At 35.5% G+C, this 22461-nt stretch overlaps 2 protein-coding genes across 2 annotated transcripts; both read left to right on the forward strand.

Annotated features, from left to right (window-relative positions):
- Positions 1–205: 205 nt before the first annotated feature.
- LOC107783296 (uncharacterized) lies at positions 206–14017 on the forward strand. The gene is made up of 16 exons (XM_016604269.2): positions 206–460; positions 1061–1105; positions 1543–1583; positions 1684–1765; positions 3286–3330; positions 3566–3622; positions 3957–4016; positions 4120–4247; positions 5547–5814; positions 5890–5956; positions 6839–6909; positions 6986–7075; positions 11988–12096; positions 12532–12623; positions 12969–13074; positions 13604–14017. Exons 1-16 carry the CDS (start codon positions 329–331, stop codon positions 13726–13728), a joined length of 1518 nt encoding a protein of 505 aa, XP_016459755.2. The 5' UTR covers positions 206–328; the 3' UTR covers positions 13729–14017.
- A 3169-nt stretch (positions 14018–17186) lies between these two features.
- On the forward strand, positions 17187–20965 carry LOC107783297 (cathepsin B-like protease 2). The gene is made up of 10 exons (XM_016604270.2): positions 17187–17402; positions 18128–18181; positions 18273–18353; positions 18468–18624; positions 18735–18814; positions 19034–19159; positions 19271–19489; positions 19938–20051; positions 20144–20179; positions 20697–20965. Exons 1-10 carry the CDS (start codon positions 17334–17336, stop codon positions 20832–20834), a joined length of 1074 nt encoding a protein of 357 aa, XP_016459756.1. The 5' UTR covers positions 17187–17333; the 3' UTR covers positions 20835–20965.
- Positions 20966–22461: the final 1496 nt, after the last annotated feature.

A 22461-nucleotide genomic window follows, 5' to 3' on the forward strand; every position in this document is an offset into this window, starting at 1 on the left:
TTTTAGTAAAATATTTTCGTCACGTCTGGAATTTTCAAAATGGAAAAAAAATGTTACAAGGCATAAAAATAACCGCCGTCTGTGGGGATTGAACCCAAGACCACATGATTAAAAGCCACGCGTTCTACCACTGAGTTAAGACGTCTTGTACATTATCTTCTTCTATGCCTTTATATCTATTTGTTCTTGTTCTTCTTTACAATTACCGTGTGAATGTGCCCATCTCGTACCTCGCCACCACTAGCAAGAACCTTAAAGTTTAAGAGAAGGTTGATTGGAAATGCTTTTGATTATTTTTGTCTCAACATTTGATTATTTTTATTAGAGAATGACGGGGGCTAAGGAACAGATAATGGATGTTCGGTCGGTGGTGGAAGCAGTAACAGCCGCCGGAGATGATGTTGAGATTGATACTCCTCTCTATGTCGTTGAAAGCCTCTGTATGCGCTGTGGTGACAATGTACGAAAACCTTCTTTCTTCTTTTTGTTTCTTTTTATTTTGTGTATTTGGAAAAGTGCTTTTTCTTGTTTATTTTTGTGTTATTTCAGGAAAAAAATGCAATCTTTTTTTCTTCTTCTTTAAACACGGTAAATTTGCTTTTAGCTGAAGAGCGCGGTAAATTTGCTTTTAGCTGAAGAGCGTTGGTTAATTTGCTTTACATGGATTATTATTTGCTCTGTCTTTGCTATAAAGTTACAGCTTTGAGTAGATTTTGTGTTTGTTCAAGTCTTTTCTTTTTTGGGTTAGTCTGGGAAAGGAGAAACAGTGCAGTAGCTTTCTTCTTCTTGAATTTTCTGTAAGAGAATGATAAAAGGTTGATAACATGAAAATATACTGAATTGAAGAATGCATACGCGTTGGTTCGTCTCTTTACTTTTAGTACATAATTTATCCATTATATTCTATAAAGTTTGCCTTTTGGTAATAAATCGTGGTGCATTAAGCTCCCCTTCCCCTTTTGCAAGTTTCGTTAGAGCTACTTTAGTGAAAATTCTATTGTTTTTTTAGCTTTATATAATACTGCTCTTTGTCTAAGGATCTTATTGTTTCTTTTGACAGGGTACAACAAGGTTTCTCTTAACACTGATTCCACATTTTAGGAAGGTACTTGGCTTCCTTCCTCTCTTTTTTGAGGTGGTGCCTAGCTTATAGTTGTAAGAAAAAGATGTTTAGGTTGGTGCCTAGCTTATAGTTGTAAGTAAAAAGATGTTTAGGTTTCAACCTAAACCAGAGTTTTGATTGGTCAATATTTTTCTAGAATTGAATAATACAAATAAGAAGATAATTCTGATCAGTAAGACATATTGTTATTGTCTAGTATTGATTTCATTTCACATAATCAAGGTCTAATCCTTAACAAGCACTATTATTACCAGTATTTTGTTGATATTTGAAAAACCCAAAAAAACTCCAGAATGTGGTGTAGAAGTAATAGCTTCTTGAAAAATTGAAAATTGTAGTTTGTGTGCGACTCTTGTTTTCACCTTCTCTATTTTTCATCAATGATTGTTATTCTAAAGGGAAACTAAATATTCTTCCAGATATTATTGTCAGCATTTGACTGTCCCCATTGTGGTGAAAGGTAAGGCGTTTCATTCCCGAAGACATTAGAAGTTGGAGTAACTTTCAGCCCAATTACCTACCTTACCCTGTTTTTCTGCCTTTTCATTCCCTTTCTGAAGAAATAATGAAGTGGAGTTCGCTGGTGAGATTCAGCCTCGAGGATGTTGCTATAGCTTGCATGTTCCATCTGGTGATCAAAAGGTATTGCCACGAGTTAGGATTTCAAGATGAAACTCTATTGCATCTGTTGACGTTGCTATATGCTGGTAGATAATGTACTATTTGCTGGTAGATAATGTACTAAGTTGCTATATGCAATAAACTCGGTAGTTCTATTGCATTTTTCATTGAACATGGACTATCCTTTCTCCACGAAGTTCTCAGGTAGTTATTGAAGTAGCATAATGTCTTGTGGTTGCTATACAGTGCGTAGTTGCATACTTGATTCTCTTTTTAATTTGTGAGAAAAAACTTTCTTGCCAGTGCTAGAGAGCTAGTAGACTTGATCAAAATCGTTGAGCCATCTAGAATTGAAACATTGAAGTTGAGATAAAATAGGGGGTAAGCAGTTGCCTATGTTGCAATGGCCTCTGGAATAAGGGGGTAGTTGTTCTCTCGTGATGTTTTTGTGATACTTTTGTCATTCTTCTTCTGTTTCCAATGTCATTCTTTTAATTTTAATTAGTGATTTGACATGCTTTGCACTGTGAAGCCAATTGTGTTTAGGGTCTTTGTTTTAGACAGTTCTATGGATAACATTCATGTTTTTCAACCATGTAGCTAGGTTATTCCACTTTGCTGCTTCTTTTCTACATGCTCTTTCCTACTAAAAGGGAATAGAATTGTAAAAAGACTAGGTCTTTGCATTCATACAGCGCTATTAGTCCTCGCTCATGCTGGGATGTAAACCTGGGCCATCCGCTGTAGAGAGTCTATGCTATTTCACGAGTTGCAAGAGAAATCAGTTTGATCCCATGAAAGGTAGATTGGTTGATGTCGTTTTTGAAAATTGTGGGTAGAATTGTGCAATATCCCTTTTCAAAGAGAATTTGGAATAGTTAATCCGTGATTTGCTTTGACCTGGATGGGGAATTGCTTGGAATCTAGAACATACCTAACACTTGTTTCTTCCTAGCTCAAGATCATCAGAGTTGGTAACTGGAACTAAGTTGGCTCTTACTAAGGAGGAGAAAATCTAGTTTATCTACCAATGTTTTGTGTGGAAGAATGTAGTTTGGAGTAGAGACCTTCCTTTCAGAGGAAAATATGAGAGGATAGTAAGTAGTTCATTGGCTTCCCCCTATCTACTTGTAGACGTGCTCTTCTCGAGCCATTATTCAGTTATCCTTAATAATATAAACCTGATACAGATACTATATGCTGGATGAGCAGACTTATTCTTTATCTAAGACTTAATCTTTAAGAATTTTCTTTCTGGAAGTGCTACACACAACCAAGAAAAGGCACTTAAGCAATCCTAACAATGTGTTCAAATTCGCTAATGGAATTGTTGATAGGGACAAACAGCAGTAACTACAAAAATGCATGATTATTCAAGATGTTGCTTTCTTTGAAGCCTCTGGTTTTTATCTATTTCAGATTGCTTTATGCATATTTTTATGGAATAAAGAATGTTGTGTGTCCTGGGGTGTTTTAAGGTAAAGATAACTTTTAGTTTAACTCTGCGCAAGTGTTGAATTACTGGTATTTTCAAACTGCAGATGCTCGACAGAACAGTTGTGAAGTCTGAAAGTGCTACCATCAAGGTACTTTATTAACCTCTCTTGTAACTTGTTAGGGTTTCGACATGTACACTGTAAGTAAATCTATTAAATTTCCATGTTTGATTCCGTTGTAACCAGATACACGAATAGAAGATAATGCATCTTTTAGATGGATGCTTGTACACAACTGATTATTAAAGATGTGGCAATCAAGAACATGTAAAAGTGTAACTCGAAAAAAATAGCTTGCTTATCAAGTTATGGCTGTGCTGTGCAGATCCCTGAACTGGATTTTGAGATCCCCCCCGAAGCTCAGCGTGGATCATTGTCAACGGTATCTGCCCTTTTACTAGCTTGCCTCTATTCAGAAAATTATCCTGATGATTAAATCGTTGTTTTGTGCTTTTGTAACAATGTTCTACTAAAAAGAATTTAGGCACGAGTCGTCCAGAAACCTTCATTCTTGTCTTTAAGATTTTTCTTTTACATCCTAATAGTTCTGGGCTAGGATTTGGAGTTTATGGTTTTGTTGGGGATTCAAAAGACAAGGAAATAGGACCAGTGGTTGTTTGTTTCCCCAGCTGCAAATACAGCACACCTTAGAAAGGGAAGAAATACTTAATTGTTTGCCTCTTGTTCTAATAGATCCTCTCTGCGATGCATTACAGATAGAAGGCATACTGGTTCGAGCTGCCGACGGTTTGGAGGCCCTTCAAGATGAACGGAAGGTGGAGTTTTACTTTTGGTTTAGAGGCTCACGCACATTGGTCTTGTCTTTTCTTTCTTCTATATTTTTCGTGTTCTGATATTTCCATCTCATGGCGTTTGCAGAAAGTGGATCCCCAGATGGCTGAAGCAATAGATCGGTTCTTGATAAAACTGAGAGCTTGTGCTTCAGGAGATTCATCCTTTACTTTCATTCTTGATGATCCTGCTGGTAACAGCTTTATTGAGAACCCGTAAGTGACTCATTTTATATGATAGAAAGTTTCTGCTGTTGCCCTATCTAGTTATATATTGGAGAGATTCATGCCTATAATGGAAAAATAGTGCTGTATAAAAGATGATATATCATGGTTTAGTCACGGGCACTAGCACTATGTTGGTTGCTATGACCTGAAATTTCTGAACTTTCCGTGGATGAGTAGAACCAAATTACTTTGGAGTGTAAATTAGGAACTAGCCGTTAGTCTTCCAAAAACGAAAAGCATTACCACATGTGCATATATAGGCATAAAATATACCATCAATACAGATGAAGAAATGACTGCAATCAAGCGTTAGAAGAAAAAAAAAACACAAATACGACTCAAACATCTAAATTGAATTGCGGTATAGTGCTGTCTCTTTTTTACTTTCTGATCAAGATTTTGTTCCATATTTATTTTGTTGCATGTTTTGGACCTTTTGGTTAACAATTTATGGTTGTTATTAAAAAAATTATCTTTTACTTCAAAGAACAATTGTAACTCACGTAAAAGCGAGGAAGTGAATTACGGCCCCATTATTGTACAGTAGTGTGTGAAGCAAATGTTCGAACTGGGTAACATTACAGTACAAAATAAAAATCAAGTAGATAATTAGTACAGTACTTGCTAGATGATAGACTTGTTTAAGTGGTACTGTTATTGTTATCCCATGTCTTCCATGTCGCGGGTACAAAACCTAAAACTAAAGTAAGTATGCTGAGCCAGATTCAAAATTCTGCACAAGACCCAAATCACATAAAATACAAAAGTTTGAGGTGCAACCTTTTACACTTAATAACTTCTTCATCTAAAAGTTGAGTTTAGGTTGTAATGTGACTGATCTTTTGCTGCCTTATGCAAACTATCTTTGTTCATTGATCAATCAATTATTGAACTATGGCTCAATGCAGGTTGGCTATATGAATCCGCTGTATCCAATGTGCTCTTTCATGTCCATTTCATCTCAAAACTGCATTTGCTAGTATGACAGTTAAAAAAAGTATAAGTAGGTCCATTTCACTTCAAAGCACCTTTGTTAATATGTGGTTTAAAAAATGAGTTGGCTTATCTTTGCTAATCTCTATCCAATCTGCTCTTTTCGTGTCCATTTCATTCCCAAACTGCAATTTTTAGTATGGCGGTAAAAAAGTATAAGTAGGTCCATTTCACTTCAAAAGCGCCTTTGTTAATATGTAGTTTTAAGAAACATACAAGTAGGCTTATCTTTGCTTCACTTTGCTCCGTTCTATTATTGTTAGTCTTATGCTCAGGTGAATGCCTATCTCACAGGCTAGCTCCATCTCCTGATCCCTCATTGAAAATCACATTCTATGAGCGAACTCCTGAACAACAGGCAGCTTTAGGGTATCTTGCGGACCCATCACAGGTTGGAGGACAAAGGGATGAGGTATCAACTGAGGGGATAAATAATGTTCCTCATCACCTGCTAAAGGAACCACATGGATCAGTTGGAGCGAGAGCAGGACGTCAGGCTATTGCTCAGGGTAACAGTGCAGAAATAGCTGAAGCTCTATTTCGATATTCAGCTCCTGAAGAGGTATCCTGCAGTGGTTACTTGCATTTATATCTGTCCCCTTTAAATTTCTTTGTGATAGCTTCCTATTTTTGACAGGTGATGATGTTTCCATCAACTTGTGGAGCATGCGCTGCGAGTTGTGACTGTAGAATGTTTATTACCAGTATCCTTTTCTACATTTACACAATAGATAACCCCATGATTTCTCACTTCCACCCCACACAGTCCCTTGCCACATAATTGAAGGGAAATATTAACAGTTGCATTTGTTGTCCATTTGTTTATTTATATTTGTTACAAATTTATTTAGTTCTATCAGGGCATCTGCCTCTTAATTTATCATGTGGTGTTGCAATCATTGACAATTGTATGAGCTTAAATGATTTAATGTTATAGCTAATAATTTCAGTTCTTGGAGGATCCCTGCATGTCTACAACAACAACAACAACCCAGTATAATCCCTCTAGTGGGGTCTGGGGAGGGTAGTGTGTACGCAGACCTTACCCCTACCATGGGGTAGAGAGGCTGTTTCCGATAGACCCTCGGCTCCTTCCCTCCAAGAACTCCCCACCTTGCTCTTGGGGTGACTCGAACTCACAACCTCTTGGTTGGAAGTGAAGGGTGCTCACCACTAGAGCAACCCCTCTCTGTTATTAAATCTCCGTAACAGAGAGACAACCTAAAAAAGTTAAATAATCTAGATGGGACTTTGTACCAAGACCGTCAGCTTCTTTAGAATGATTAGATGTAAGTAAAGAGATTTAATTGATGTCTTTTTCATCATGGAAAACTGTATTGTGATTTTTTAATTCTCTTTAATGGAGTTGCATAATTTTGTCAACATAAAGAATTAATTGGCTCCCAGTTTTAGTTTTTTTTTTTCCCAAGACAGAGTTCCAGTTGGTGCATGGCGGTGCTTTTTCTGTAGTTTTGGCTTTAATTAATTTATCTTTGTGATTTAGCATTTTTTTGTAAGAATATCGACTGTCATCTGCTGCAAGCTATTCTGCTTCTATGGTACTTGTTGAACTTAACCACATAAAGATATTCCATACTTTCAAGAAGTAATAGTTATGGCATCCTCTTGTGATGCTTGTGGTTATCGCAACTCTGAGGTAATCATTGTCACGTGCTAGAAAAGAATAGCTTATGAAATTTATAGTAATGATGAGATTATACTCGTCTTTGCAGCTGAAACCTGGTGGTCCTATATCTGATAAGGGAAAGAAAATTAAGCTTCATGTGGAAAACATTAAAGACTTGAGCCGTGATGTGATTAAGGTATAACTCTCCTGCCTATATTTGACAGAAATACTTGCTAATTATTTGTTATCCAATTTTACTTTATTTATTTATTTATTTTGGTGATCTCTCATTCATTCTGCAATTCCCTTGTAGGAGCAACATTTAATTTTACTTTTAGAATTGCTCTCATACTGCCAACTTTATAGAGAGGAATTCCATAAAAGACGAGATCAGTAAATGACAATTCATTGAAATTGCATCTTTGTGAGACTAAAGATATATTTCATTTCCCTACTATAAGGGAGAATAGGCTAGAAGTCCTTTCGGCCCCTTGTGACCGTGAATTGAATGAATAAATGGAATATTGGATAAAATAAAAAAATAGTTTAACGAACAGTTCGAACTCGCTGGCTGACTCGATCTGGGACCTTGGCCTTATTCTAGAATATTCAAAATAATAGTATTTAATAGTTAATAACTAATATTCCAATAGTTTAGTCAAATACTACGCATGGTTAGAGCATCGCATTTGTAGTGCGATGGTCATCGGTTCGATTCCGATAGGTGGCTTTTTCCTATTCTTTTTTTTTTTTTTAAATTCAAGTGTTGTATGCTTCATCAGTCCGATCCTTTGTAGGACCTACCAGTTATAACAACAACAACAAACCCACTAGTTTCCCACAAGTGGGGTGGGTAACGCAGCCTTACCCCTACCCCTGGAAGGGCAGAAAGGCTGTTTCCGATAGACCCTCGGCTAGAGAACGACTGAAAAGAAAAGGTAATTGCAACAAGTAGGAATAACAACAAGATGAAATAAGATTGAATCCAAGAATGCAGTCAAACTCTAGGTAGTAATAGCCATTTATGGATAAAAGATATCATACTAATACTAATTAAGACAAAGAGAAACACTTGACTACCTACGAACCTTCTACCCTAATCTTTGACCTCCACACCCTCCTGTCTAGGGCCATGTCCTCAGTCAGCTCCAGCTACGCCATGTCTCGCCTAATAACCTCTCCCCAAGACTTCTTAACCCTACCTCTACCCCTCCTGCTACCCACCGAGGCTAACCGCTCGCACCTTCTAACTAGGGCTTCTATACTTCTCCTCTTAACATGCCCGAACCATCTCAGCCTCTTGCCCGTTATAACGAACTTGAAAAATGGATCTCTTTACCATAAAAGATTCGTCGTTGCTGACCGTGCTTTTGTGCCTTCTCTCTAGCAGAATGCTATCTATTCACAGATATATGTTTTGGTAGCCCTTGTTAAAAAAAGTAAGGCAAAACGACCTCGTAGCCACTTAAATTTGCACCAGTTTGCCATCCCGGTATATAAACTTTCATTTTTTCCATTTGGACACCTTGATGAACTGAATACTAATAAACACATCCGACTGAACGTGTTCTTCACTCTCTGTGACATGATTGACACGTCACATACTAAGCCTTTATTCTTTGACACATGTAAGTTGTGGGTTCCACTTTTAAAAAAAAATTCATTTTACCAGATTTTTTATTTATTTGCTTTCTCTTTCTCTTTAAAATAATCAATTTTTGTCTTCTTAGTAGTAGTAGTAGTAGTAGTCAAAGCTCCTGCAACTCCACCACCATTCCACCATATTCAACACTCGGCCATCCTTAATTTTTTTAATTCTCTTCATCTCAAAACTCTCTTCTCAAAAGACCTCCTAAATCAGTAAAATCAGCCATTTCCTCAACGAGTCACCATTGAAAGGCCGAAATTTTTTATTTGTCGCGAATAATCCCTAAGACAAGAAAAAACTAAAGATGATTTTCATTTTAATTTTTCTCAGTGAAGCTTTTAATGAAGAAAAATGGTTGTCTATTTTGATTCCCAAGGATGGTGTCTTTTTGGGTATCTTTTCAGCAGTTTTAATGGGAAGGAGACACAGGGAGCCAACCCATTGATTTATTCGAAGCATTTTTATGGAAAATGGATGCTTCACTGTTGTACTGTGAAGAGCTTGGAAGCTTTTAATTTAATGGAGATAAAAAAAGGAAAGAAGAAGAAAGGACCACGTGATGTGGGGGAAAATAAAAGAGGGGGGGGGGGGCAGAAAAAAGAGTAGTAAAGAGAATGGGGTGTCGGATGAGTATTTGTAAAAGTTTTTATTTTCTATTATTTTTACAATTTGCGTGATATGCACACACTATTGCCACATCACTTATATTATTGTCACATAGGCTTGGTCAATGGTTAGAGGTATTTAGTAGTACTTATTTTATTGAGTTGAGGTGTTCAAATGGGAAAGATAAAAGTTTGTTTACCGGGATGGAAAATCGATACAAGTTTAAGTGGCTACGAGGCCGTTTTGCCAAAAAGAAATCCAAAAGCGATTTTAAGTAGAAAACAACCTGCTGAAAAGCGGGATATTTTATATAAAAAAAGTAAAGTCATTCTTCTATATTCCAATTTTTTCCAGTTTGTCAGCCCCTACCGATAAGTCATCGAAGGGATCTTCAATCAAATATTGATGGATATACCTCATCTACATGTTTCTCTTCATGTCATTTTGCCATTCAATTTGGAATATTTCAAAGGTCAATTGTTTGCGTGAAAAATGGAATAGTTAACATTATTAATTTTAAACTCTCCCATGGTGATATAATATTTACAATCCCCATTCCACCTAAAATTCGGGGAATTCAATAAATTCATAGACCCAGGTCGACTGATCGTTTTCAGTTTTTGTCCAATCAAAAATGGTTTTATCATTTCGGGGTCCAAAGCTTATATTTGACAAGAATAAAGAGAACCTACATCAAAATATGGTTCTCAACAAAGGAAACCAAATCACCTATACAAATAGACACCTCATAGGTACACCAAAAATAAACTAGAGAAAAAAAACACTATTTTGCAACTCTACAACGTCTAGCTCACCCCCTTCAAAATCTGCTATTTCTCTCTTTCCATATCACCCACATAATGGCTAGAGGTGCAAACTTCGACGGAATGTCTCAGCAGACGGGTTGATTCTCTGTCGTTGCCGTTCTTTGGATCTTAATCCTGTTTAATAACTTTTCTATTTAGTCTGTTATATTTGACTATAGATAGCACATTTACATGCTGCTTTCACATGTAACATGTACTTCTCAAACTTTGAAGATCATGATTACAGCAACAACAATAAACCCAGTGTATTTCCACAAGTGGGGTTTGGGGCGGGTAGTGTATACGCAGACCTTACCCCTACCTTTAAAAAGATAGAGAAGATCATGATTAGTAAAAGCAAAGTTGTGCAATGATGTAAAGTATCCAGCCTGTTGGCATGAATGCCAAGATTTGATTTTTCTTGTCTGGAAGTTGGGACTTTCCATTAAAAACATTTTTTTCCCTTGCGGATTGATTGATACAGCATTTGAGAGCATGCTTGAAGAACAAGGATGACACAGTATCTGAAAATGGAATACATTTCATGCTTATGACCCAAGATTATAAGACTTGTTTTTAGATAGCCGCAAGTAAAAGCAAAAAAAAAAAACATGTTGGCTGGCAAAGAAAAAGTCAAAAAACTAAAGAACAAACAACATCAACTTCCTACATTCCAACATCAGGTCAAAGAGAATTGTTTTTTCACGACATTAAGACTAGCAAAGCACCCTGGCACCCAAGGGCAAGGGTGTGGCCTAATGGGCAATGAAGTCGATGAGAACTTTGCTGACCGGGTTCAAATTCCAGCCGAGATAAAAATATTAGGTGATTCCTGCCCATCTACCTAAACCTTGGTGAGCAGAGTTACCTAGTCCCTGGGTTGATGAGAGGTAGTAGGTACCCGGTAGAATAGTCGAGGTGCGCACATTACTGTTATCCCCCCCCCCCCCCCCAAAAAAAAAAAAAAAAACAGACTAGAAAAGCACCCCATACCTTGCCATCAGTGCAGCAGAGTCCACTTTCTGCACTGCTATTTCTTCTAACCTTCATCTTCTTATTTGCAGCTGCTACTTGTTCCACTTTGTAGTTTTCTTGCAGAGGCCCATTAGTTATATGCGCCATTCCTCTGTTGTCTTGACTAGGGTTATTCAGGATTTTTGTCCATTTCCTTTCTTCTTATATTAGTGGTTTTGTTCTGAAGTCTCTGCTTTAGTACTGATTGGATTCAACCAAGCCGCTCATAATTTAATAAAGAGATTAAGAAATGCCCTATCAAATAAATAATAAAGAGAATAAGAAATGGAATTAGAGGACAGCATCAATATCATGTTCAAGAGCAGGCATCTTCATCTGATGCATAAAAAAGATTTGAAAGGAGTCTAGTATTTCTGTTCACTTTCGTATTTATGTCTGATACATCTCGAAATTAACGTTGACTGAACTTTCTAGCTGAGTGCAGGGCCTTTGTTTAGTCTTTTAACTGGTATAGAGCCTGTAACAGATTTGGGACTGTTCTGGACCAGAATCTATTCCTTCACGAAAAGAGACAGTTAACCGGAATAGACAGTTAAGTTAATGGATAAAAACATTATGACATGTATTTTGCAATATACCTTCACTAAAATGCACTCATCTCTTGCTTGACTTTTAAAAATCTGGCTTCCCTCTTCTCTGAGCTGGGAGAATATGCATGTCTGAAACTTCAATTTTCTTCAGCTACACAAAACAAATTAGAAGGTCCAACCAAGTTTGCCAACTAAACTTCACAACCCCCCAAAAAAAAAAAAATTATATTACAAGTAGAAAGTGCCAAATTGCTGCAATTCGGAGGGTTGTTGAAGAAGCTGTCCTTAACTAGTTCTACTTGACAGTTGACGTTTACATCTTTCTGGATGCATTTCTTCTATGTTTATCATATATACCTTCATCCTAACCATTGAGCCCTAATTGTCTTGAATTTGCTTGATATTACGCATGTTACAAATAGGAAAATTGTTTCTAATGGCTTGGAGCCATTTAACAGTTCCACCCACTATGTTTCTTTGCAGTCTGATAGTGCTGGAGTGGAAATTCCTGAGCTTGAGTTAGAGCTTGCTAGCGGCACTTTGGGTGGAATGGTGACGACAGTTGAGGGTCTAATCACAAAAATTAGCGAAAGTGAGTATCTTCTTTTTCCTTGTTTTCTTATCCCTTTCCTTGTTTCAATTTCTTGGACAACAATATCTGCGAATGCATATTCAGTACATTGAATATTTCAATGAGGCATACTTGTCATTTCAATGAGGCATACTTGTCAAACTCATCCAAGGTCGAGCTTTAGTTGAACGTCTGTGAATCTACAGTCGTCGTTTTTAAGACTCTTTACATGTTTCTGATTTCTTCTTTCATTTATTTTGCATCTGTTAACCTTAAAATTTTTGTGTCAAATGGCATTTGTCTAATCAATATCTTAACTCGTGAAATACTACATGGGCTATTTAATTGTCCTGTTCAATCGTAATGACCTATTCGTTTGTGGTATCTGTATTTGTTTTTTCTTAAATTTCTGTCATTTAAACATCCTCTTGAATGAACTTTTTGTTTTAAATGTAGGTCTTGAGAGAGTACATGGATTCACATTTGGAGACAGTCTTGATGAAGACAGGAAGAGCAAGTGGTTGGATTTCCGAGCAAGACTAGACAAGGTATATCAGATACCTCTTAATTGCTATTTCAGATATTGTTTAAGCTTATCTGTGATTTCTCTACTAAGAATTTCATATCTATTCAAGATTATGAGATGTGAATCACCTGGTTCCGTTCTACGAATTCATTAATGGAAAATAATTTACCAATATTCGACAATTACCTCTAGCTTTTGTCGGAGGAGCTATTTTAGGTGGATGTAACCATTTTTGGTCCATGACTGAAATTTGAAGATACAATTTGTATTTTCAAATACAAGACCTCTTGCAATTTTCCTCTATATAACTCCATTCCAACTTTTTTTATTTAATATATTTTTTGTTTGCATTTCAAACATTCAACAGCTTTTGAGCTTGGGACAACCGTGGACATTGATCATCGACGATGCACTTTCAAATTCTTTTGTTGCACCTGCAACCGATGATGTCAAGGATGACAAACAGTTAACATGTAAGTAAGATTTACAGCTCCGGAGTAGTTCATGCAAGACGTGTGTATTGTGAAATTTCGATGGGAAACAAGTATGGCTGGTAAAATTTCATGCTTTTAGCTTAATACATGAGGTCATCTTTCATCTTCGTTCTATCCTACCTATTTGTAAAGTTTATACTGGATTTCGTGTTTTTGGCCGGTAAAAATCAAGCACCCCCCCCCCCTTCCCCGTCCGCTACACACACAGGAAAAAAGATGGTGCGCCTTAAAAGAAGAGAGAGAAGGAGAAAGAACCTCAGATAAACGAGTCATTTGCTCTATAATCAGAATTGAATGGTGTAGTTATTATTTTTGCCAAAATGTCCCCTCATCCGTTTTCCACTGGAGTAGTGCTTCTTTGATTTCTGTTGGAAGGATAAAGAAGATACCTGAGTATGTGGATATTTGTTCTCTATCTTTTACACACCTCCTTTAATTGACAATAGATTTTGCTAGGCATGCTAAATTTTGCTCATTTTTGAACATATATGTTGCATTATTACTGCAGTTGAAGAGTACGTAAGATCGTGGGAGCAAAACGAGGAGTTGGGTCTTAATGACATGGACACCACCTCAGCTGATGCTGCTTACAGTTCAGCAGATGTTGCACCCAGTGAGAGAGCTGACAATTGATGAATTTGTGCTTAGCGGTTTTCTTGTATACTGCTCTGGCCTTGAAATCTGAGGTTTGAGCTTCCTTTCGCCCCCATGAAGTTTTGTTTCTTCAATTGATGAAATCACCTTGATTAAATTTTGCGTGTTGGTCTTTCTTTTAGCTTTATAGATGTAAAATTTCCAAGTTATTATTTTCCTTTTGCCTTTGGACAAGGTCAACCTCATTCCAGCAGTGTTGATTATGAATGATGAATTATGGTATACCTATATTTTGTATTAATGCAAAATTATATGTAGTTTATTGGCCTATTTAATTTTGCTAGAGCTAACTGTTGATTGTTCCTGCATATGATTGTATAGATTGGGTTTAGAACCATAAAAGATTGCCAACGCCTGCAGCCGTGTCTACATAGAACTCCTTTAAATTGAGAGACAAACATTTTAATTAGCTTGTCTCTCTGAGTCCACAAAACGCGAGACAACAAAGAGGCCTTACACAACTAGTGTCGGCTGTATGAGCCACACCAGGGTCGGATTTAGGGGGGCGGAAGGAGTTCATCCGAATCCCCTTCGCCGAAAAATTACAATGTATATATAAGGTAAAATCTGTTTTTTTACCTTTGTATATTAAGTTTTGAACCCTCTTGACATAGTTCAAAAGTGTAGCTTAGTGGTTAAGGGATTCAAAATCTTTGAAAGGTCATAGGTTCAATTCCCACTAGTTACGATTTTTTTTTTTTCTTGATAGGGGTACATGTTGCTCTCGATATTCGCTATGGCACGTACCACACTCATTTGTGAACGAAATTTGTACATCTGAATCACGTTTCTGCCGTATCATTTCCTAAATGAAGCAAAAAATAACAATGACAATTGTTTAAAATTATAATGACAAATTCTTTTTTAAAAAAAAATAGGTGTAATCGGATCGAGATCTGGCCTAGGAAATTATGAAAACGTCAAGCTCTAGTATATAATCTAAAAAACTGTCGTAACAAATGACAGATGAGCTACACTGGAATGATGAAAAATACTTATCATTCGTATCTAGTGTATGCAACAAAGCAAGGAGAGCATAATATTTGTTTTTTTTTCTTTTTCGCATATTTTTTTTTGGTTGTCCAGTACTTGCATTGGAAAATTCGGATTTGCACCGAAAAATCCTACATTAGAGATTAAGTGCTCCTAACAAATGCGACTCCTAATAAAATTCTGTTCTAACTTATGCGTTATGCACATGTATATTTTGCATAAGATTTCACATATATTAGTGTGCATTAAGTGGGGACAAGTATATGAAATTATTGCCTTGAATCTCAAGATGACTGTTTCAAATAAGTAATTATTGAGTGTGCGTAATATTTGTGCATTTTTTTTAATAACAATCATAATAAAATTGTACTCTAGTATATTCCAATTTCCCATCATTCCTTTTTAAGGCAACTCCCAGTAGTTTGTCTTTAGTTTCACAAACTCACTAAAATTTTCTCTTTTTGCTCAAATCTGTAATCACTTAATTCATTAAAAACTATATAAGATCAGTCGGTCAAGGTTACATGTTATGTTTGCATTCAAATTGAAATAACTTTAGTACAATTAAGTAATACTAACTGGTAATGCACTAAAATTAAAAAAGGAAACTAAAATAAAATCAACAATCCAATTATTTCAAATTTTACCTTTTGCTTTCCGTCCTTTAAATAAAGCAATGATGTTATTAAACTATTCCTCAGCCAAAAATCTAAATATGGAACTTGAATGATGTCTCTGATGCTAAATTGATGCCTCACTGTAAATGCAACTTCTTCAACTAGACACTATATAGTATATACTAGCAAAATATACGAGACTGGGGACCAAAACTTCATTAAATTACATCTTCATCTCATGGGTTTAATTAGCTGTGCAATTCAAAAATGGGCCCTTTGGATTACCTGTGTAAGTACGGTTTCCCAGAAAGAGTTTAAGTCTTTATAAAATCAGCAGCATTAGCAAAGTGTTAAAAAGGGGGACAGGGAAAAAGTAGATTACAGTGGAAAAGAGATAAAAAAAGGTAACACGCGTTGCTTTTTGATTCGCCAAGGTATGTACACCTGACTCACGTTTCCACTACACACCAAGGGAAACAGAAAATAAAATCATAAAGAAAATTGTTGAATTTTTGTATATCACTGCCCTTGGAAACGAAGAAACGTGACTTAATCAAATTCTATAATGTTATAATACAACCTCTTCGGTGTGTCACATCTAAAAATTACAAAAGCAAAACTTGATGTTACTCCTCAGAATTTTCACGATATTGACTTTAAAATTGGAATGGACAATATTCAGTCCAATGTTCAAATATACTTTGGGTTAATGTACCAAAAATAATATGTTTTGGCTTAATGTAATTTATTTTTACATTCCATTTCACTTTCTTTTTACATTATCTTTTCAAATTGTTTATTCAGCTTTGTTACATTTTTCTAAGAGTTTACTAAACCACTAAATAGAAGATAAATTAATAGTTTTACAAAGAAAAGATCGGGGCATGCCATCAAATTAAAGATCGGGTGGCTTTGGTTTCTAAGTCAATTTAGAGTGATATGCTAATTTTTACTATAATATCCATTTCGTTTTTGCAAAACTAGGTCTTTTTAACCCTTGAGTTATTATATTATTCTAGTTTTAGTTCCTCTATTAATTATTGAGCATATTTGGCACAATTAAGATAAATATGCATTTTAATCGAATGATTAACGGAAGCTTAGAGACATTAACATCTATTAAGGGCAATATCGACTATGGTGAACATATAAAGGTCCGTGTACTCTCACTTACGTATGTCAATGGACGGGTTGAGTTGATTTTGGGCGGGTCAAAATGGACTGAGTCAATAAACGAGCGGATCATAAAGCAAGTTGATTAGGTCAAGTTGGGCTAAAATTTAGATCATAATCCAAACCACTCAATTCTTACCAAGCTTTAATTAATATGTATTATTTTCTTATATATTGTTTAATAATCAAATAAGATATTTTTCTTTTGTATGGTCATATATAATATATCAAACAAAAAAATTATTTTAACGATATTTTAGCAAAGTTACTCATTGATCAATTTGGACAAAAATCAGTTTAACTTTAGATGAGTTCAACAAATAGACGAATCAATGACCACCCCAACCTTGAACGGGTTGGCGGATCATTGATTACCCAACTTTGGACGGATTTGGGCTCAAATTGTCACCCTATGATGTGTTTCCCAAGCAATCTCACATGACTTGCATGAGACTTAAAATTTTCTGTTAACCAAACAAAAAAACAAAAAAGGAGAATGCAATATTGCTTGTAAAATAGTCCAACTAGAATACCTAACGTTCCAACTTGAAACAGACTTTTGGGAAAGGTTAAACGGACTAACTTGATTAAATTCTTCAATACAAAACTATTCAAAATATCTTATAAAACCACCAGTAGCCATCATCTTCCGTTTGATAAAGCCATCATTTTTATATGTCAAGAGAATGGGCCAATAATTGATTGTTATCATCTCCTTTTTCTTTTTTCATCTATCTATATATACCTTTGAGTTTCCTCCATTTCCACACCACAACTGGAAAGCTAAAAAAAGAAGCAAAGATGGCCTTGACTCTGAAGTCTTTAGCAACTCCTTTGCTTTTGGGTGCTTTCTTTATCCTTGTATTGCAGGTTTGCTTCTTCATTCTTTGAACCTTTCTACAGTAGGAGTATTTCTAATTATGGGTAGTCCTTGCCTATTGAATTGATGATTTTGTTTAGGTGGATTTAGCGTATTGGTTTAATAGCTTTTGATGATTTTACAATTTATATGGATTACCCTTTTCGTATTTCTTCAGAAAGATCAAAGATTATTGGGTATTTAGGACATCCTATGCTTTAGTTAAGCGTTGACTTGAAATCATGAGTAGAAGTAAATTTTAATAATTTTCTCATTACCTAGTGAGAATGAGAAAAGAGAAGTATAGACATGTTCCTGCAGTTAAATATATGGTTTGATGCAAATTACTTATGTGTTAGTTAACTTACATGTTTCTATATATAACATGAGAGGAAGTATTGCTTCACAAAGAAATACAGAAAGGGCAGAAAATGGACGAAAAACAATGGACTAGTTACAGTTTCTGCTTTGCTCTATGATTCTTCCTCTACGTTATAGTGCTTTAGACATATGATGCATTTGCTACAAATTTTTAATTAATTTTCCAGGTTAATAGTATTATAATGTTGAAAATAAAAATTGTGGAAGTGTTTCATCTTGATTAAAGTGAAACCTTTAGTTCTGCGTTTGTGACCCACTGTGTCATACTTTTGTTCCTGGAGTTTCAACTCTGTTTCCTAAAAGCTTTTAGCTTGTCTATTGATGAATAGAATTGATGTGTTCTTATGGAAAGCAGGTTGTTGCAGAGAAGCCAATATCTGAAGCTAAAGTTGAGTCTGCAATCCTTAAGGTATATTCTTCTGTTCATGATTAAAGAAGATGTTAGTGCCCTTGTTGCTTCAAATTTAAAACTTAAGAGCGCTTTTTGGATGATCGTGTAGGAATCTATCATCAAAGAGGTTAATGAAAATGCCAAAGCTGGATGGAAAGCTGCATTCAACCCTCAATTCTCGAATTTCACGGTCAGATCATCATATATCTTAGCGCTTTCTCTAACCATCAACAACAGTTGCTTATTTTGTTGCTATACACTGAAAACATGCATTTATAATTATGTCCATCTTTGGTATTCACAGGTTTCACAATTTAAGCGCCTTCTTGGAGTTAAGCCCGCACGAGAAGGTGATTTGGAGGGAATTCCACTTCTAACTCATCCTAAACTTTCGGAGCTACCAAAAGAGTTTGATGCACGAAAAGCTTGGCCTCAATGTAGCACTATCGGAAGAATTCTGGGTCAGTTTCTTCTTGTTCTTGCTTACTACTATTGAATTATAATTCTATGATAGTGATCCTAATGCTTTCCGTCTTTGCACATCAATCACTGGGACAAATTTGCATCACAGATCAGGGACATTGCGGTTCTTGTTGGGCTTTTGGTGCTGTTGAATCGTTGTCTGATCGTTTCTGTATCCATCACAACTTGGTAAATTCTGTTGAACTGTGTGACCACCTCATTTAAAAGCTTTAGATGACGCATTTTTATTTACTTATTTATATATCTTCAGCATACTCTCTCATGTGCGAGCCCTGATTCTTTCTCATGGGCCAAGCACGTGGAAACTATCTTATATTAGCACAAAATGCTTGTGAAGTTTTCACTATAGTTAATGTCACTAATGTTAACTTTTAATGTGTAATGCAGAATATCTCTCTGTCTGTAAATGATCTGCTAGCATGCTGTGGCTTTTTATGTGGATCCGGTTGTGATGGTGGATATCCTATATCAGCATGGCGATACTTTATCCGTAGGGGTGTGGTCACAGAAGAGGTAAATGTTGTCTTATTTTCACCTCAAAAGAGATTACAGCTTTCAGTAAAACCATTAGTTACCGTGGATCTTTATGATCAATCACTAATAAAGTTGTTTTTATTCTTGCAGTGTGACCCTTACTTTGATAATGAGGGATGTTCGCACCCGGGTTGTGAACCAGGATATCCCACCCCAAAGTGCCAGAGGAAGTGTGTGAAGGAGAACCTACTATGGGGGAAATCAAAGCATTATGGTGTCAATGCATACAGAATCCACCGTGATCCCTACAGTATCATGACAGAAATTTACAAAAATGGACCAGTTGAGGTCTCGTTTACAGTGTACGAGGTAATGACGATAAGGAAGAATGTTAAGTTCTGATCCTAAAACTATTTGATACAGCTTTCCGTACATGACATTATCTGAGCTGGTAACCTTATATGTGGTTGCCTACCTATCCCAAAATGAGATACATGTAATTATTTTTAGGTGACCTATAGTGTAACTGTTATGATAATTGAGAAACTTTAACTACCGATGTACCTTCCCAATTTATGTTTGCCCGAGATTTACTTGCAAACTAATATCTGTAAATGAGATATTTAATGCTAACCACAAGACAATATCAGAAGTTACCTGTTGTCGTAAAACTGCATCATCTCTTTCTCGGTGCAAGTAGATTTGTTTAGATTTTGTTTGTTGTCTTTGATCATAACTGTTATCATCTCTTTTTCTCAGCAATGCTTTCCTCTAACCAATGAGTCAATTTTTTTTATTTTTTTTTTGTCAATCACAGGATTTTGCTCACTACAAGTCAGGAGTTTACAAGCACGTAACAGGTCAAAGTATGGGAGGCCATGCTGTTAAGCTTATCGGATGGGGAACTAGTGAACAGGGAGAGGACTATTGGGTATGTAGATGTGTTCAAGTTCTGGTGTCCTGTTTTCTATTTAAAAGCATATCTTTTTGTCAAAATCTAATCACCTTATATATCATCTGCAGCTTATCGCAAATTCTTGGAACAGAGGCTGGGGTGATGTATGTCCTTAAATTCATCCCTATGTTTTCATATATGAGCAAAAAGTCCTTAGACATAGGCATGCTAGCTTCTTGTTGTTGATGCACTAACTGGCACATCAATAAATGGATTTCAACTTATATAAACTAACAACGTAAACAATTTTTGCACTATATTTCAACTGGTAAAGTTATCTCTGTGTGACCTATTGGTCACGGGTTCGAGCCGTGGAAGCAGCCACTAATGCTTGCATTTGGGTAGGCTGTCTACATCATACCCCTTGGGGCTACGGCCCTTCCCAGGACCCTGCGTGAACGCGGGATGCCTTGTGCACCAGACTGCCCCTTTTATATTTTAACCAGTTAAGGCAAGTTATTTACTGCATTTTTTGAAGTTACTCATTTAGGATTACTATAGAGAGTTACATGCCGTCGTATGTCATTTAACCTAATGATGCAAATAAATTGTATACTATTTTAATGCACAGAAGTTAAAGTAGCTTCTTCTCTAAATGAATGTATATCTCCAATATGACAGGATGGTTACTTCAAGATCAGAAGAGGAACAAATGAGTGTGGCATTGAACATAATGTGGTGGCTGGATTGCCTTCTGCAAAAAATCTGAATGTGGAACTTGATGATGTATCTGATGCTTTCCTTGATGCCTCAATGTAAAAGGCTACTTCTTCAACCCTAATGCACTAGCATATTTATCTCGTCGATTTAATTATCTGTATAATTCATAATCAACACTTGTTCCAATAGTCGCCTTTCAGTTATATTGTTAATTTCAGTTTTCAGTTTTATGACTTAAGAATAATTTTATTTGTTAGGAGTAATAATTAAGTCCTCCGAGCTTAATCAGTGGGCATGCCCGCAATGCATTCAAGTTGTCCCCACAATTTACACAATTTTCTTTAACAACTTTGTCCCAAATTTAGAGAAAAACATAAATTAAAATGGTAATTCTCTTGTTTGTCAAGACTTCTGGATTTTCTTTTTCAATTTGCTAGTTAAGAGGTATGCACCGCTTATATTCTGTTGACTAGATTACTACTTACTCCTTATAATACAACCTTTGGTTATATTTGAAAAGGTAAAACAATCAAAAGGTAAGTCGAATACAGACATGAAAATTTTCTATCTATAAGAATTTTATAAAATTTTAAAAAAGAGACAAAAACATATTTTATGTGTACAAACTGCGAAATATTCCTCACCTTATCAATTTTTTGTGCTTTTCTAGTTTAGGAGTTTTGAAAGATGCATGTTTTCATAATCTGACAACCAGCAAAAATTACTACGTCTTAATTTGAGCCTAGCTGACTAGCTGTGGTCAATTATATGAATCTTCACCTTTATGCCACTCTGATTTAGTTCCATCTTAGTCCAATATTATATAATTTAAGCATCTAAAACTGGAAATCCTCGATATTTTCTATAAACATACAAAATCTCTTACCAATTCAAAGACTCTTGGGCCCCACTTATTTCATTGAATTTAAAATGACCTAGTCTGGATACGCATCTAAATATTAATATGTTGCAATAAAATTCGAATATTAAATAATTAAGATAGTTTGTTTTCTCAACATGAGAATGTATAAATTTTCCATTATTGAAAAATAATAAATATTAAATTCAATAAAATACGAATTAATTTAATATTACATCAAAACAAATATTAAAAAAATAAATTTCCATAGTAGTTGGTTGTGGTAATGGTTAACGGTGGTGGTAATTGATGGCGGGTTAATTTCACTCATGATCATCCAACTTATTATTTATTTCATAAAAGTCACTTATCTATTTTTCATCACTTAAAAGTCACTCAACTTTACCTATGTAACTTAAAAGTCATTCTAGTTCAAAATCTATAAAATATCCAATAAAAAATATGACATGGCATTACATTTAATTAACAAATCTAACAATAATGCCACATAAGCTTAAATAGACCATATCTAAGTTAGACTCATTTCTTGCTCAGCCCGATTTCAGTCGGTTTTTTGAATATTAGTTTTAATTTATTTTATATGAAAAACCGCCCGATTTCGGTCGGTTTCTTAAAAAATATCGCGAGATTCTAAAATAGTTTCCTGCATTTTTGCGCAAAAAAAAAAAACAACCGAAGTCGGTCGGTTTCGTAAAAAAAAATTAAAAAATAAAATATTTTGAAAAACTGACCGACTTCAATCTCACATAACATATAAATGTACCACTAACAGACAAGAACAACAAGCTAATAAGAATCTATTTTCATAAATTACTATTCCATTAAAGTTAAAATATTGGTAAGAAA

This window comes from Nicotiana tabacum, chromosome 17 (genome assembly GCF_000715075.1).
Source record: "Nicotiana tabacum cultivar K326 chromosome 17, ASM71507v2, whole genome shotgun sequence".
In the NCBI taxonomy this organism is placed as follows: Eukaryota; Viridiplantae; Streptophyta; class Magnoliopsida; order Solanales; family Solanaceae; genus Nicotiana; species Nicotiana tabacum.

Excerpts from the sequence above, each read along its gene's own strand:
- LOC107783296 (XM_016604269.2), top strand. The coding sequence starts at position 329 with ATGACGGGGGCTAAGGAACAGATAATGGATGTTCGGTCGGTGGTGGAA. Across the intron at positions 1,584-1,683 it reads TGTCCCCATTGTGGTGAAAG|AAATAATGAAGTGGAGTTCG; the intron begins GTAAGGCGTTTC and ends CCCTTTCTGAAG. Across the intron at positions 7,076-11,987 it reads TGAGCCGTGATGTGATTAAG|TCTGATAGTGCTGGAGTGGA; the intron begins GTATAACTCTCC and ends GTTTCTTTGCAG.
- LOC107783297 (XM_016604270.2), top strand. The coding sequence starts at position 17,334 with ATGGCCTTGACTCTGAAGTCTTTAGCAACTCCTTTGCTTTTGGGTGCT. Across the intron at positions 18,354-18,467 it reads CTCAATTCTCGAATTTCACG|GTTTCACAATTTAAGCGCCT; the intron begins GTCAGATCATCA and ends TGGTATTCACAG. Across the intron at positions 20,180-20,696 it reads GGAACAGAGGCTGGGGTGAT|GATGGTTACTTCAAGATCAG; the intron begins GTATGTCCTTAA and ends CCAATATGACAG.